The sequence below is a fragment of the Salvelinus fontinalis genome, unplaced genomic scaffold (assembly GCF_029448725.1).
Source record: "Salvelinus fontinalis isolate EN_2023a unplaced genomic scaffold, ASM2944872v1 scaffold_1192, whole genome shotgun sequence".
Taxonomy (NCBI): domain Eukaryota; kingdom Metazoa; phylum Chordata; class Actinopteri; order Salmoniformes; family Salmonidae; genus Salvelinus; species Salvelinus fontinalis.
The window spans coordinates 12,743-30,306 of NW_026601401.1; the positions used below are offsets into that span (position 1 = coordinate 12,743).

The window sequence follows — 17,564 nt, forward strand, 5'->3', positions numbered from 1 at the left end:
TACAGTAGAGAGGCTATATACAGTAGCGAGGCTATATACAGTAGAGAGGCTATATACAGTAGCGAGGCTATATACAGTAGAGAGGCTATATACAGTAGCGAGGCTATATACAGTAGAGAGGCTATATACAGTAGCGAGGCTATATACAGTAGAGAGGCTATATACAGTAGCGAGGCTATAAACAGTAGAGAGGCTATAAACAGTAGAGAGGCTATATACAGTAGCGAGGCTATATACAGTAGAGAGGCTATATACAGTAGAGAGGCTATATACAGTAGAAAGGCTATATACAGTAGTGAGGCTATAACAGTAGCGAGGCTATAACAGTAGCGAGGCTATAACAGTAGCGAGGCTACATACAGGCACCGGTTACTCGGGCTGACTGAGGTAGTATGTACATGTAGATGTGGTTAAAGTGACTATGCATATATGATGAACAGAGAGTAGCAGTAGCGTAAAAGAGGGGTTGGCGGGTGGTGGGTGGCGGGACACAATGCAGATAGCCCAGTTAGCCACTGGTTGGTCGGGCCAATTGAGGTAGTATGTACATGAATGTATAGTTAAAGTGACTATGCGTATATGATAATATTCATTGTCTGTAGTTGTATTGATGTCATTTGTATGCTTGTTATGTGTTTTATGTACATAGAGCCGCATACAGAATTTCCCAGTGGGCATGATAAAGTCATGATCTTATCTTGTGTAGAGAAAAGTCTTGGCTGTAAGAGGTAAGAGAAAACGTATTTGTTCATTTTTCAAATGATTTGTTATGGTTTTCTTTTCTCCAGAATAAACACTGTAGTGAATAACGGCGTTACCAACTTCAGTCCACAGATTGCGTTATAAGAATTTCAGATGACGCTTCTTGTGTGACGTCTAATCTAGTGGACGGAACGCTTCTTCAACAACAACTCCCCTACTGATGCAGCCAGTTCCGTATCTTGCTAGTCGACATAAAACCGACAAATTGAAGCTGCTTTGTCCATATTTGTGTATATTAATCTGTGTTTTTCACGCAATTTGTTTTGCATGTCTCTTAGTTAAGTTGTAAAATAGCTTGTTAGATGTACTAATTCGTTAAGATTGATGCTGAGCCTAGTATTAGGCTAGTCGCTAATTCTAACTAGCTAGTTAGCTATCATCCCCGACCTAGGAGTGAAGTTTAGTCCGCTATCCTCGCTCGACCATGAGCTCACTAAGCTACTCCCTCCCTGCTAAAGAAGAAGAAGAGGTCTGCTGGACGGAGAAGGAAGATCTGAACATTGTCGTGAAAGAAGACGAGGAAGTGAAAGACGAGAAAGAACCTTTTGGAGTGAAACACGAAGAGGGGATAGAGGCTGTCACAGTGGAAGAGGAGGAGGTAGAAGCTTTCAGAATCAAAAAGGAGGAAGAGGAGGATGTTACAGTAAAATTCGAGAAAGAGCTTTTAGGAGTGAAACGCGAAGAAGGGTTAGAGGCTGTCACAGTGGAAGAGGAGGAGGAAGAAGCTTTCAGAATGATAAAGGAGGAAATCACATTGAAGGAAGAAGATGAGGATTTTATAGTGAAAGAAGAGAAAGGACCTTTTGAAGAGGAAGAGGAGACTGGAGATCTGATTAACACTAGTGAGTACTACCTTAACAGGACCACAAACTCTGCCATTCAACTAAGGTGATTTTTAAGAGGCATTCTACTGAGGTTTTACACTTGAATATGTTATTCAGGGGGGATTCAGTACGGGAGAACAGTGTTCAGCGTTTAATTAAACAGTGTGATTGGTGGCCCAGAGATTGTGCTTTCAAATGGTCACACCCATATTAAAGGAGAATTGTGCTTTAAAATTATTATATTTTTTTACAACCAAATGTATATTTTTGATGTAAATGCCATGTTATAGAAGGGTCCAGACACTTATTCTTGAGAAACTTACCCCAACCATTGACTAGGGATGGACACAGTTATTTGAATATTCTTTACATCAGATAACCTTACATTCTCTGTGACATTTCAAGATACAAGGATAGACCAGGACAGTTTTATGACAGTTTTTATGAGTTTTTATGAGTGCACCTGTAAAAAATACATACCGGTAGCCGACACACTTCATACGTGTAGCTTCTTGTTGTCAGCCAATCAAAGCAGTTCTACAGTCAGAGACTCCATGTGTATTACAATTATGGAATGAAGTTGGTTAAATGACAAGGAGTCGGCTACAATCATCAACCAACAGGTGGGCTGTTGTTTAATCTGAATGGAGTTACTGTAGACAGGGACAGGTAATGCAGAGAAATAGCCTCTATTAGCCTTGCTAGCTAGCTAGCTTCTTTACACCGATTTGATGTAGTCAAGACAGACACTACCAGATGAGATGATAGATACCTTGTTGCGGCAGGTTACCTAGTGGTTAGAGCGTTGGGCCAGTAACCGAAAGGTTGCTAGATCGAATCCCTGCGCTGACAAGGTGAAAATCTTTCGTTCTGCCCCTGAACAAGGCAGTTAACCCAATGTTCCCCAGTAGGCCATCATTGTAAATAAGAATTTGTTCTTAACTGACTTGTCTAGTTAAATAAAGGTTATATGAAAAAACAAGTTTGCTCAAGTTGGTTTGGCTACTCTCTCTCTCTATCCGTGTCAGACAGACCGGTCCTCTGCTCCTCCCCATCCTTCTCTGCTGAAACAGCAAGCAGAGTGCAACTACATTGAAGTACAACATAAATAAGTTGCTCTTTAAAACGCATGTATTTCCAATATCCTGATATCCCAGAATAATCTGGATATTAGTCCAATAGTGAAATCATTTAAAATGCCCTCCTCTACCATCAATTCATTTCCTCCTCCTTGTTGTGCAGTATGGGGACTCTGAACAAACATGGACAATGGCTCCAAAAACACCCAAATACGTCTTTTTAGAAACTGAAAAGTCTTTAGATGTTGAACACAAACTTTATCCGCAATGTTATTATTCCATTTTGTTGCGACTCGAGCGATACCTCTCCGTCCATTCTACAGGTAACTGCCATAATATAGGAAACACTTAAGTAAATGAGGAATACAAACTACACTATATATACAAAAGTATGTGGACACCCCTTCAAATTGTGGATTTGGTTATTTCAGCCACACCCGTTGCTGACAGGTTTATACAATCCAGCACACAGCCATGCAATTTCCATAGACAAACATTGGCAGTAGAATGGCCTTATTGAAGAGCTTAGTGACTTTCAACGTGGCACCATCATAGGATGCCACCTTTCTAACAAGTCAGTTCATCAATGTTCTGCCCTGTTAGAGCTGCCCCGGTTCACTGTAAGTTCTGTTGTTGTGATGTGGAAACGTCTAGGAGCAACAACGGCTCAGCCGCCAAGTAGCAGGCCACACAAGCTCACAGAACGGGACTACCGAGTGTTGTAGCGTGTAAAAATCAACTGTCCTCGGTTCCAACACTCAATACAGAGTTCCAAACTGCCCCTGGAAGCAACGGCAGCACAAGAACTGTTCGTCGGGAGCTTCATGAAATGGGTTTCCATGGCCGAACAGCTGCTCACAAGCCTAAGATCACCATGCGCAATGCCAAGCCAAGGCTGGAGTGCTGTAAAGCTTGTCGTCATGGGACTTTGGAGCAGTGGAAACACGTTCTCTGGAGTGATGAATCGCGCTTCACCATCAGTCCAACGGACAAATCATGGGTTTGGCAGATGCCAGGAGAACGCTACCTGCCCTAATACATAGTGCCAACTGTACATTTTGGTGGAGGAGGAATAATGGTCTGCGGCTGTTTTTCATGGTTTGGGCCCCTTAGTTCCGGTGACGGTAAATCTTAACGCTACAGCATACAATGACATTCTAGATTATTCTGTGCTTCCAACTTTGTGGCAACAGTTTGGGAAGGCCCTTTCCTGTTTTCAGCATGACAATGCCCCTGTGTGAAGTCCATGCAGAAATGGTTTGTTGAGATCGGTGTGGAAGATCTTGACTAGCCTGCAGAGAGCCCTGACCTCAACCCCATCGAACACCTTTGGGATGAATTGGAAAGCCGACTGCGAGCCAGGCCTAATCGCCCAACATCAGTGCCCGACCTCACTAATGCTGTTGTCGCTGAATGGAAGCAAGTCCCCACAGCAATGTTCCAACATCTCATGGGAAACTCTTCCACTAGATGGAAGGCTTTGCAAGAGGCTGTTATAGCAGCAAAGGGGGGACCAACTCCATATTAATGCCCCTGTTTTTGGAATGATGTTGGATGAGCAGGTGTCCACATACTTTTGTCCATGTAGTGTATCTATTTAGTTGCTGGTGGTCTGTGTATTTACACATCTGAATGGTGGGACTCAAAAGATACCTCAATTGGTGGGTCACGATGCAAAAAAAAAAGGTTTATTTAAGCATTAACAAACACACTCTGTATGACAGACAGACACTTTGTCTGGATCAGAGTACCCCAAAGGGAAGGTTCCTTCGTGGCTAGATTATTAGAACCATAATCTACAGGTAAAGTTACAAGGAAAGGAAAAATGCTGCATCTTTTTGACTATTCGGATTCAGCCACTCACCATAAAGCCCAGGAATCCCACAAGTTCACTGATGAATTCGCATGCAAAATTGGCATATATTCTGACTCCATTCCATCAAACCTCATATATTCTGACTCCATTCCATCAAACCTCATATATTCTGACTCCATTCCATCAAACCTCATATATTCTCACTCCTAAAGTCCCCCAGGGGGGCCATTCCATCAAACCTCATATATTCTGACTCCATTCCATCAAACCTCATATATTCTGACTCCATTCCATCAAACCTCATATATTCTGACTCCATTCCATCAAACCTCATATATTCTGACTCCATTCCATCAAACCTCATATATTCTGACTCCATTCCATCAAACCTCATATATTCTCACTCCTAAAGTCTCCCAGGTGTGCCATTCTATCAAACCTCATGATACATATGTGTTAATATGGTCCTCCTCATTATACATATGTGTTAATCCTCCTGACTACCAGATAAGATTGAGGTCAGAGAAGAGTTGAAATCGCAAATGTTTTTCAATCCAATGAAACTTAATTTTCCCAAAACAGTTTTTTGTGGCAGAAAATGTATGTAGGTGCTCTCACTTGCCTGGGAATTAATGCACCTGTTTATATGTGTTTAGATATACAGTGGGGTCCGAAATGATTGACTCTTTTTTTTTTTTTTTTTTTGGACTCTTGATAGAGATGAGTAAAAAAAGATTGTAACATAAATAATATAGATATTGAGCTATATTTTATGCAAAAAAACTAAATAGGGAAATGATATGTTATACTAATTCAATTGTTTGGAGAAAGATACATTACTGAATCCCATGTTTTCAGCACCTTTCATCACCTTATGAGGAAAACAGCACTGAGACTTTTTCTAAAATGTTTTATGTGATAGTCGAAGATCCTTTCCAATGTGTTCGACAGTCTTTCTAGCTTCAGTTTGAAGGGATCGTGTTATCTGTGTTGGCCGTGTTATCTGTGTTGACCGTGTTGACTGTGTTATCCGTGTTGGCCGTGTTGACCGTGTTATCCGTGTTGACCGTGTTGACCGTGTTATCCGTGTTGACTGTGTTATCCGTGTTGGCCGTGTTGACTGTGTTATCCGTGTTGGCCGTGTTGACCGTGTTGACCGTGTTGACCGTGTTGACCGTGTTATCCGTGTTGACCGTGTTATCCGTGTTGACTGTGTTATCCGTGTTGACTGTGTTATCCGTGTTGACTGTGTTATCTGTGTTGACCGTGTTGACTGTGTTATCCGTGTTGACCGTGTTATCCGTGTTGACCGTGTTATCCGTGTTGACCGTGTTATCCGTGTTGACCGTGTTATCCGTGTTGACCGTGTTATCCGTGTTGGCCGTGTTATCCGTGTTGGCTGTGTTATCCGTGTTGGCTGTGTTATCTGTGTTGGCTGTGTTATCCGTGTTGACCGTGTTATCCGTGTTGACCGTGTTATCCGTGTTGGCCGTGTTATCCGTGTTGGCCGTATTATCCGTGTTGACCGTGTTATCCGTGTTGGCTGTGTTATCCGTGTTGACTGTGTTATCTGTGTTGACCGTGTTGACTGTGTTGACCGTGTTGACTGTGTTATCCGTGTTGACTGTGTTATCCGTGTTGGCTGTGTTATCCGTGTTGACCGTGTTATCCGTGTTGACCGTGTTATCCGTGTTGACCGTGTTATCCGTGTTGACCGTGTTATCCGTGTTGACCGTGTTATCCGTGTTGACCGTGTTATCCGTGTTGACCGTGTTATCCGTGTTGGCCGTGTTATCCGTGTTGACCGTGTTGGCCGTGTTGACCGTGTTGGCCGTGTTATCCGTGTTGGCCGTGTTATCCGTGTTGACCGTGTTGACCGTGTTATCCGTGTTGACCGTGTTATCCGTGTTGGCCGTGTTATCCGTGTTGGCTGTGTTATCCGTGTTGGCTGTGTTATCCGTGTTGGCTGTGTTATCCGTGTTGACTGTGTTATCCGTGTTGGCTGTGTTATCTGTGTTGACCGTGTTGACCGTGTTATCCGTGTTGACCGTGTTATCCGTGTTGACCGTGTTATCCGTGTTGACCGTGTTATCCGTGTTGGCCGTGTTATCCGTGTTGACCGTGTTATCCGTGTTGACCGTGTTATCCGTGTTGACCGTGTTATCCGTGTTGGCCGTGTTGGCCGTGTTATCCGTGTTGACCGCGTTATCCGTGTTGGCCGCGTTATCCGTGTTGACCGCGTTATCCGTGTTGACCGCGTTATCCGTGTTGACTGTATTATCCGTGTTGGCTGTGTTATCTGTGTTGACCGTGTTGACTGTGTTATCCGTGTTGACTGTGTTATCCGTGTTGGCTGTGTTATCTGTGTTGACCGTGTTGACTGTGTTATCCGTGCTATCTGTGTTATCCGTGCTATATGTGTTATCCGTGTTATCTGTGTTATCCGTGTTGACCGTGTTATCCGTGTTGGCTGTGTTATCCGTGTTATCCGTGTTGACCGTGTTATCCGTGTTGACCGTGTTGACTGTGTTATCCGTGTTGACTGTGTTATCTGTGTTATCTGTGTTATCCGTGTTATCCGTGTTATCCGTGTTATCTGTGTTATCCGTGTTGACTGTGTTATCCGTGTTGGCTGTGTTATCCGTGTTGGCTGTGTTATCCGTGTTGGCTGTGTTATCTGTGTTGACTGTGTTATCCGTGTTATCCGTGTTGACCGTGTTGACTGTGTTGACTGTGTTATCTGTGTTATCCGTGTTGGCTGTGTTATCTGTGTTATCCGTGTTGGCTGTGTTATCCGTGTTGGCTGTGTTATCCGTGTTGACTGTGTTATCCGTGTTGACTGTGTTATCTGTGTTATCCGTGTTGGCTGTGTTATCCGTGTTGACTGTGTTATCCGTGTTGACCGTGTTATCCGTGTTGGCCGTGTTATCCGTGTTGACCGTGTTATCCGTGTTGGCTGTGTTATCCGTGTTGACTGTGTTATCTGTGTTGACCGTGTTGACTGTGTTGACCGTGTTGACTGTGTTATCCGTGTTGACTGTGTTATCCGTGTTGGCTGTGTTATCCGTGTTGACCGTGTTGACCGTGTTATCCGTGTTGACCGTGTTATCCGTGTTGACCGTGTTATCCGTGTTGACCGTGTTATCCGTGTTGACCGTGTTATCCGTGTTGACCGTGTTATCCGTGTTGACCGTGTTATCCGTGTTGGCCGTGTTATCCGTGTTGACCGTGTTGACCGTGTTGGCCGTGTTATCCGTGTTGGCCGTGTTATCCGTGTTGACCGTGTTGACCGTGTTATCCGTGTTGACCGTGTTATCCGTGTTGGCCGTGTTGGCCGTGTTATCCGTGTTGGCTGTGTTATCCGTGTTGGCTGTGTTATCCGTGTTGGCTGTGTTATCCGTGTTGACCGTGTTATCCGTGTTGGCCGTGTTATCCGTGTTGACCGTGTTATCCGTGTTGACCGTGTTATCCGTGTTGACCGTGTTATCCGTGTTGGCCGTGTTGGCCGTGTTATCCGTGTTGACCGTGTTATCCGTGTTGGCTGTGTTATCCGTGTTGACCGTGTTATCCGTGTTGGCCGTGTTATCCGTGTTGACTGTATTATCCGTGTTGGCTGTGTTATCTGTGTTGACCGTGTTGACTGTGTTATCCGTGTTGACTGTGTTATCCGTGTTGACTGTGTTATCCGTGTTGGCTGTGTTATCTGTGTTGACCGTGTTGACTGTGTTATCCGTGCTATCTGTGTTATCCGTGCTATCTGTGTTATCCGTGTTATCTGTGTTATCCGTGTTGACCGTGTTATCCGTGTTGACCGTGTTATCCGTGTTGGCTGTGTTATCCGTGTTATCCGTGTTGACCGTGTTATCCGTGTTGACCGTGTTATCCGTGTTGACTGTGTTATCCGTGTTGGCTGTGTTATCCGTGTTGGCTGTGTTATCTGTGTTGACTGTGTTATCCGTGTTATCCGTGTTGACCGTGTTGACTGTGTTATCTGTGTTATCCGTGTTGGCTGTGTTATCTGTGTTATCCGTGTTGGCTGTGTTATCCGTGTTGACTGTGTTATCCGTGTTGACCGTGTTATCCGTGTTGGCTGTGTTATCCGTGTTATCCGTGTTGACCGTGTTATCCGTGTTGACCGTGTTATCCGTGTTGACTGTGTTATCCGTGTTGGCTGTGTTATCCGTGTTGGCTGTGTTATCTGTGTTGACTGTGTTATCCGTGTTATCCGTGTTGACCGTGTTGACTGTGTTATCTGTGTTATCCGTGTTGGCTGTGTTATCTGTGTTATCCGTGTTGGCTGTGTTATCCGTGTTGACCGTGTTATCTGTGTTGACCGTGTTATCTGTGTTGACCGTGTTGACTGTGTTATCCGTGTTGGCTGTGTTATCCGTGTTGGCCGTGTTATCCGTGTTGGCTGTGTTATCCGTGTTGGCTGTGTTGGCTGTGTTATCCGTGTTGGCTGTGTTATCCGTGTTGACTGTGTTATCCGTGTTGACTGTGTTATCTGTGTTGACCGTGTTATCTGTGTTGACCGTGTTGACTGTGTTATCCGTGTTGGCTGTGTTATCCGTGTTGACCGTGTTATCCGTGTTGGCTGTGTTATCCGTGTTGGCTGTGTTGGCTGTGTTATCCGTGTTGGCTGTGTTATCCGTGTTGACCGTGTTATCCGTGTTGACCGTGTTATCCGTGTTGACCGTGTTATCCGTGTTGACCGTGTTATCCGTGTTGACCGTGTTATCCGTGTTGGCTGTGTTATCCGTGTTGGCTGTGTTATCCGTGTTGGCTGTGTTATCCGTGTTGACCGTGTTATCCGTGTTGACCGTGTTATCCATGTTGGCTGTGTTATCCGTGTTGGCTGTGTTGGCTGTGTTATCCATGTTGACCGTGTTATCCGTGTTGACCGTGTTATCCGTGTTGGCTGTGTTGGCTGTGTTTTCCGTGTTGGCTGTGTTGGCTTTGTTATCCGTGTTGGCTGTGTTGGCTGTGTTATCCGTGTTGGCTGTGTTGGCTGTGTTATCCGTGTTTTCCGTGTTGGCCGTGTTATCCGTGTTGGCCGTGTTGGCTGTGTTATCCGTGTTGGCTGTGTTATCCGTGTTGGCCGTGTTATCCGTGTTGACCGTGTTATCCGTGTTGGCCGTGTTGGCCGTGTTGGCTGTGTTATCCGTGTTGGCTGTGTTATCCGTGTTGACCGTGTTATCCGTGTTGGCTGTGTTATCCGTGTTGGCTGCGTTGGCTGTGTTATCCGTGTTGACCGTGTTATCCGTGTTGGCTGTGTTATCCGTGTTGGCTGCGTTGGCTGTGTTATCCGTGTTGGCTGTGTTGGCTGTGTTATCCGCGTTGGCTGTGTTATCCGCGTTGGCTGTGTTATCCGTGTTGGCTGTGTTATCCGTGTTGGCTGTGTTATCCGTGTTGGCTGTGTTATCCGTGTTGGCTGCGTTGGCTGTGTTATCCGTGTTGGCTGTGTTGGCTGTGTTATCCGCGTTGGCTGTGTTATCCGCGTTGGCTGTGTTATCCGCGTTGGCTGTGTTATCCGTGTTGGCTGTGTTATCCGTGTTGGCTGTGTTATCCGTGTTGGCTGTGTTATCCGTGTTGGCTGTGTTGGCTGTGTTATCCATGTTGGCTGTGTTATCCGTGCTGGCTGTGTTATCCGTGTTGGCTGTGTTATCCGTGTTGGCTGTGTTATCCGTGTTGGCTGTGTTATCCGTGTTGGCTGTTTTATCTGTGTTATCCATGTTACCCGTGTTATCCGTGTTGGCTGTGTTACCCGTGTTACCCGTGTTATCCGTGTTATCTGTTTTGGCCGTGTTACCCGTGTTATCCGTGTTATGTGTGATGGCTGTGTTGGCCGTGTTGGCCGTGTTGGCCGTGTTGGCCGTGTTGGCCGTGTTGGCCGTGTTACCCGTGTTTTCCGTGTTGGCTGTGTTGTTGGCTAGCTCCTCTGAACAGTGTCCTGACGAGAGAGCACAATTTCTACGCCAGGCAAAATCACTCATCATTAGCTCATTGTTATGGATGTATCCAAATAAATGTCACTAGAAAACCTCTTAAACAAACGCAAATGCAGCTACTTTGCTGCCATTCTGTTTGACGTGACTGTGTTAGCCATAGTTGGCTAGCTCGCAAGCAAGGGATAAGAACGTTGCCAGGCAGCATGGCAACGGAGACATTTCAAATGAACGACTGGGTTGCATCCATAGATATACAACTAAAAGACTTCAGAAGTGGGTCGCATCTCCGGCAACTTAACCGATAGAATGAATGACCATTCGGCTTGTCTAGCAGCCATAGATTTGTGTCGGGATTATATCTCATGGAAAGATTAAACAGAATGAATAAATTCATTAAAATAAATATTTTAATGGGTTGGGATGTTAAGAACACTATTCTGATGATAATCCCCTATTAGAATTTGGCCTCCAGGTCCGAGGTCCCCATAAGGCAGGTCTTAGTGATTGGTACATCAACCCATGGGTGTCCTGAAGGGATTCAAATATAAAGTATACTCAACCCCCCCCAAGTCAGCCTTTATTTAATGTTTTAACCCAGGGAAGGATGAAACAAGGAAGTGTTAAGGCCAGAGTCGTTAGGTCTCCCCTCAGGAGGGTGGCACAGTGTTACAACCTTGTAGAAGAGTCATTTCAGTCTCTGCAGTCTTCCTGTGCACATCTTTGTTTAATAAAACGATACAGAAGTTGTATAGCTAATCTCTTGCATCCATCAGAGCCTGAAGGAAGGGAGGGGCAGTTCCCCCTGCTGCTCCGTAACCAAGCACCAGGGTCTCGAACATGCATTTATGCATTTTATTGAGGGATCTAGTCTAGATTAAACCTTGTAGAAAGACAGTTGTATCATGTAGAAGTTTCATTTAGATCTCTCTGTTTAAGCAAATACTCTGTTTGTCTTTTTAGCAGGCGAGAGACCAGACTCTCACCCTGACCGTGGGAAGAGTCCAGAACCAGAGACGACCAAACCAGCAAGACCATACCACTGTTCCCAGTGTGGAAAGCCTTTTCATGAAAGAACACACACTGGAGAGAAGCCATATCAATGCTCCCAGTGTAAAAATAAATGTTTCTCATCAGGGGACCTGAAATCACATGAGAGAACACACTTAGTAGAGAGGCCTTTCCAATGCTCTCGGTGTGGAAAGAGATTTATTCAGTCATCGCATTTGAAAGAACATGAGAGAATACACACAGGAGAACAACCATTCCAATGTTCCCAGTGTGGAAAGAGTTTTACAAATGTAGGGAACCTGAAAACGCATGAGATGACACACACAGGAGAGAAGCCTTTCCACTGCTCCCAGTGTGGGAAAAGGTTTACCCAGTTAGGGAATTTGAAAACACATGAGATGACACACACAGGCGAGAAGCCTTATCACTGCTCCCATTGTGGAAAGAGTTTCAGACACTCAGGGCATCTAAAAGTGCATGAAAGAACACACACTGGAGAGAAGCCATATCAATGCTCCCAGTGTGGAAAGGGTTTTGGACACTCATGGCATCTAAAAGTGCATGAAAGAACACACACTGGAGAGAAGCCGTATCAATGCTCTCAGTGTGGAAAGGGTTTTGGACACTCAGGGCATCTAAAAGTGCATGAAAGAACACACACTGGAGAGAAGCCATATCAATGCTCTCACTGTGGAATGAGATTTATTCAGTCATTGCACCTGAAAGAGCATAAGAGAAAACACACAGGAGAAAAGCCTTTCCAATGTTCTCAGTGTGGAAAGAGTTTTATCCAGTCATCGCATCTGAAAGAGCATAAGAGGATACACACAGGAGAGAAGCCATTCCAATGCTCTCAGTGTGGAAAGACTTTTAGCCAGATAGGGCAGCTGAAATATCATGAAAGAAAACATACAGGGGAGAATCCTTATCACTGTTCCCAGTGTGGAAAGGGTTTCAGATACTCAGGGCATCTAAAAGTGCATGAAAGAACACACACTGGAGAGAAGCCGTATCAATGCTCCCAGTGTGGAAAGGATTTTAGACACTCAGGGCATCTTAAAGATCATGAGAAAATACACACAGGAGAACAACCATTCCAATGCTCTCTGTGTGTAAAGAGTTTTACCCATTTAGGGAACCTGAAAATGCATGAGATGACACACACAGGAGAGAAGCCTTTTCACTGCTCCCAGTGTGTAAAAAGTTTTACCCAGTTAGGGAACTTGAAAACGCATGAGATGACACACACAGGAGAGAAGCCTTTCCACTGCTCCAAGTGTGAAAAGGGTTTTAGAACCTCGGGGAACCTGAAAACGCATGAAATGTCACACACAGGAGAGAAGCCTTTCCAATGCTCCCAATGTGGAAAGAGTTTTACCCAGTTAACGAGCCTGAAAAGGCATGAAGCAACACACACAGGATAGAATCCTTTACAGTGTTCTCAGTGTGGAAAGACATTTTCCGAGTCAGAAAGACCTGAAAATCACATGAGAGAAGAGAGACACTGTTGTGGGTGGCAGAATTTAGGGGTGAGCTGTTGTAACTTCTCCAGGTTGATGCTCTGTTCTGTGATGAACTGCATTTCATAGACTACTACGCCTATTACCTGTCTGCACACATTGTTGCCATTGTTGTCTGTAATTGTTGCATTAATTAAGTGCTTTTATCTCCTTCCTCTATATGAGGGGACATGCAACTATCTGCATTTTTTTTGTTGTTGAGTTCTTCCCTGACTATGATCAGCGAGACAGATCTCGCTTGCTTGTATTTAAGATGTACTATTATCACACCTTAAATAGTCTCTGATCTTTAGGATCGAGTGTGTTCTGACTTACCATTTTTTTTTTTGCTATGGGTTTCTTTGGTTTATGGCGACATGAAATCAAATTGTATGAAAGCTTAATAAAAAAAACAGGCCTACTTTGTTAGCCGGACCTTTACGTCTCCGAGCAAAAGAAAATAAATAAGGGAACATATTTAAAAAGTATTTTACTTTGATTCATTTAGTCATTGTATTTAATTTAGTTAATTTGTGTAGAAGTTATCAAGCTAAACGTGTATGAAAATGTCACGCCGTTGTTATGATAACAGTTGTTGCCTGGGAAACCCAGCCGCAAGCTACCCAGTGAAGAGAGCCTATCAGACGAGCTAAATGCCTTTTTATGCTCGCTTCGAGGCAATCAACACTGAAGCATGCACGTCAGCACCAGCTGTTCTGGATGACTGAGTGATAACGCTCTCAGTAGCCGATGTGAGCAAGATCTGTAAACAGGTCAATATTCACAAAGCCACAGGGCTAGACGGATTACCAGGACGTGTACTCAAAGCATGTGCGGACCAACTTGCAAGTGTCTACGATAAAGTCTACTACACTTGTTGTATTCACTGTTGGTTAAAGGACCTGTAAGTAAGCATTTCACGGTAAAGTCTACTACACTTGTTGTATTCACTGTTGGTTAAAGGACCTGTAAGTCAGCATTTCACGGTAAAGTCTACTACACTTGTTGTATTCACTGTTGGTTAAAGGACCTGTAAGTAAAGCATTTCACGGTAAAGTCTACTACACTTGTTGTATTCACTGTTGGTTAAAGGACCTGTAAGTAAGCATTTCACGGTAAAGTCTACTACACTTGTTGTATTCACTGTTGGTTAAAGGACTTGTAAGTAAGCATTTCACGGTAAAGTCTACTACGCTTGTTGTATTCACTGTTGGTTAAAGGACCTGTAAGTAAGCATTTCACTGTAAAGTCTACTACACTTGTTGTATTCACTGTTGGTTAAAGGACCTGTAAGTCAGCATTTCACGGTAAAGTCTACTACACTTGTTGTATTCACTGTTGGTTAAAGGACCTGTAAGTAAGCATTTCACGGTAAAGTCTACTACACTTGTTGTATTCACTGTTGGTTAAAGGACCTGTAAGTCAACATTTCACGGTAAAGTCTACTACACTTGTTGTATTCGGTGCATGTGACTATTAAAGTTTGATCACTACCTCATGAATGTTCCCATCAGTATTATATTCCACCATGTCAGAGAAAACACAGGTGCTGTGTAACCCATTTAATTTCAGAAAAACTAAAGGAGGTTGGTTAGTCGGGGTGGATGGGTGGGCGTTTTAACGTGACACTTTTAGCTAATTAGCTACTTTGCGACTACTTAGCATGTTAGCTAACCCTTCCTTGGATTTATGTACAGAATAATATTAATGCCGTGAAGAAGATGCCGAAAGTACAAAAACATAAGAGGAGGTCTGCTGGACGGAGGAAGAAACTCTTGTGAAAGAGGAGGAAGAGGAGGCTGTCAATGTCATCGCCACATGAAATGATATTGTATGAAAGCTCAAAAATAGTCTTGTGCTTTTGTTTTCAAATCAAGTAAAAATGTGTTTTGTTTTAATTATTATCTTTGACCTGATACATGTATAAACCCTCAGATATTAAGAGGTTAATTATTATCTTTGACCTGATACATGTATAAACCCTCAGATATTAAGAGGTTAATTATTATCTTTGATCTGACACATGTATAAACCCTCAGATATTAAGAGGTTAATTATTATCTTTGATCTGACACATGTATAAACCCTCAGATATTAAGAGGTTAATTATTATCTTTGATCTGACACATGTATGAACCCTCAGATATTAAGAGGTTAATTATTACCTTTGATCTGATACATTTATAAACCCTCAGATATTGCTCGTTATATGATTTGGATATAAAGTATTCATATAATTAGCATTTCTTGATTCTAACATTTTTCAAAAAAAAAATTTCATTCAGTAAATGTGTTGACGTTTAAGTCAGTACCGGACCACTTGTTAAGCGAGAACCTCACCACTTGTTAAGCCAGTACCGCACCACTTGTTAAGCGAGAACCTCACCACTTGTTAAGTCAGTACCGGACCACTTGTTAAGCGAGAACCTCACCACTTGTTAAGCCAGTACCGCACCACTTGTTAAGCGAGAACCTCACCACTTGTTAAGCGAGAACCGCACCACTTGTTAAGCGAGAACCTCACCACTTGTTAAGCCAGTACCGCACCACTTGTTAAGCGAGAACCTCACCACTTGTTAAGCCTGTACCGCACCACTTGTTAAGCGAGAACCTCACCACTTGTTAAGCGAGAACCGCACCACTTGTTAAGCTAGAACCTCACCACTTGTTAAGCCAGTACCGGACCACTTGTTAAGCGAGAACCTCACCACTTGTTAAGCCAGTACCGCACCACTTGTTAAGCGAGAACCTCACCACTTGTTAAGCGAGAACCGCACCACTTGTTAAGCGAGAACCTCACCACTTGTTAAGCCAGTACCGCACCACTTGTTAAGCGAGAATCTCACCATTTGTTAAGCGAGAACCGCACCACTTGTTAAGCGAGAACCTCACCATTTGTTAAGCCAGTACCGCACCACTTGTTAAGCGAGAACCTTACCACTTGTTAAGCCAGAACCGCACCACTTGTTAAGCGAGAACCTCACCATTTATTAAGCGAGTACCGCACCACTTGCTTAGCGAGTACCGCACCACTTGCTAAGCGAGTACCGCACCACTTGCTTAGCGAGTACCGCACCACTTGCTAAGCGAGTACCGCACCACTTGCTTAGCGAGTACCGCACCACTTGCTAAGCGAGTACCGCACCACTTTCTTAGCGAGTACCGCACAACTTGCTAAGCCAGTACCGCACCACTTGCGAAGCGAGTACCGCACCACTTGCTAAGCCTGTACCGCACCACTTGCTTAGCGAGAACCGCACCACTTGCGAAGCGAGTACCGCACCTCTTGTTAAGCCTGTACCGCACCACTTGTTTAGCGAGAACCGCACCACTTGCGAAGCGAGTACCGCACCACTTGCTAAGCCAGTACCGCACCTCTTGTTAAGCCTGTACCGCACCACTTGCTAAGCCAGTACCGCACCTCTTGTTAAGCCAGTACCGCACTACTTGCTAAGCGAGTACCGCACCACTTTCTTAGCGAGTACCGCACAACTTGCTAAGCCAGTACCGCACCACTTGCTAAGCGAGTACCGCACCACTTGCTTAGCGAGTACCGCACCACTTGCTTAGCGAGTACCTCACCATTTGTTAAGCCAGTACCGCACCACTTGTTAAGCGAGAACCTCACCACTTGTTAAGCCAGTACCGCACCACTTGTTAAGCGAGAACCTCACCACTTGTTAAGCCAGTACCGCACTACTTGTTGAACCAGTACCGCACCACTTGTTAAGCCAGAACCGCACCACTTGTTAAGCGAGAACCTCACCATTTGTTAAGCCAGTACCGCACCACTTGTTAAGCGAGAACCTCACCACTTGTTAAGCCAGTACCGCACCACTTGCTAAATCAGTACCTCACCACTTGTTAAGCCAGTACCGCACCACTTGCTAAATCAGTACCTCACCACTTGTTAAGCCAGTACCGCACCACTTGCTAAGCGAGTACCGCACCACTTGCTTAGCGAGTACCGCACCACTTGCTTAGCGAGTACCGCACCACTTGCTAAGCGAGTACCGCACCACTTGCTTAGCGAGTACCGCACCACTTGCATAGCGAGTACCGCACCATTTGCTTAGCGAGTACCGCACCACTTGCTAAGCGAGTACCGCACCACTTGCTAAGTGAGTACCGCACCACTTGCTAAGCGAGTACCGCACCACTTGCTTAGTGAGTACCGCACCATTTGCTTAGCGAGTACCGCACCACTTGCTAAGCGAGTACCACACCACTTGCTTAGCGAGTACCGCACCACTTGCTAAGCGAGTACCGCACCACTTGCTAAGTGAGTACCGCACCACTTGCTAAGTGAGTACCGCACCACTTGCTAAGCGAGTACCGCACCACTTGCATAGCGAGTACCGCACCATTTGCTTAGCGAGTACCGCACCACTTGCTAAGCGAGTACCGCACCACTTGCTAAGCGAGTACCGCACCACTTGCTAAGTGAGTACCGCACCACTTGCTAAGCGAGTACCGCACCACTTGCTTAGTGAGTACCGCACCATTTGCTTAGCGAGTACCGCACCACTTGCTAAGCGAGTACCACACCACTTGCTTAGCGAGTACCGCACACTTGCTAAGCGAGTACCGCACCACTTTCTTAGCGAGTACCGCACCACTTGCTAAGC

The 17,564-nt window shown here is 44.8% G+C and overlaps 1 protein-coding gene across 2 annotated transcripts; it reads left to right on the plus strand.

Moving 5' to 3' along the window:
- Positions 1–881: 881 nt before the first annotated feature.
- LOC129848801 (gastrula zinc finger protein XlCGF57.1-like) lies at positions 882–14,837 on the plus strand. Of its 2 annotated transcripts, none has more exons than XM_055915896.1 (2): positions 882–1,604; positions 11,390–14,837. In XM_055915896.1, the coding sequence occupies exons 1-2, from the start codon at positions 1,187–1,189 to the stop codon at positions 12,859–12,861; spliced, it is 1,890 nt and encodes a 629-aa protein (XP_055771871.1). In that variant the 5' UTR covers positions 882–1,186; the 3' UTR covers positions 12,862–14,837. The 2 variants fall into 2 exon arrangements, with proteins under 2 accessions (XP_055771871.1, XP_055771872.1); XM_055915897.1 differs by having other exon boundaries at positions 11,393–14,837.
- The last annotated feature ends 2,727 nt before the right edge of the window (positions 14,838–17,564 follow it).

Bases quoted from the DNA above. Each gene is read 5' to 3' on its own strand.
- LOC129848801 (XM_055915896.1), top strand. From the start codon at position 1,187: ATGAGCTCACTAAGCTACTCCCTCCCTGCTAAAGAAGAAGAAGAGGTC. The intron at 1,605-11,389 runs GTGAGTACTACC...TTGTCTTTTTAG, and splicing joins TGGAGATCTGATTAACACTA to CAGGCGAGAGACCAGACTCT.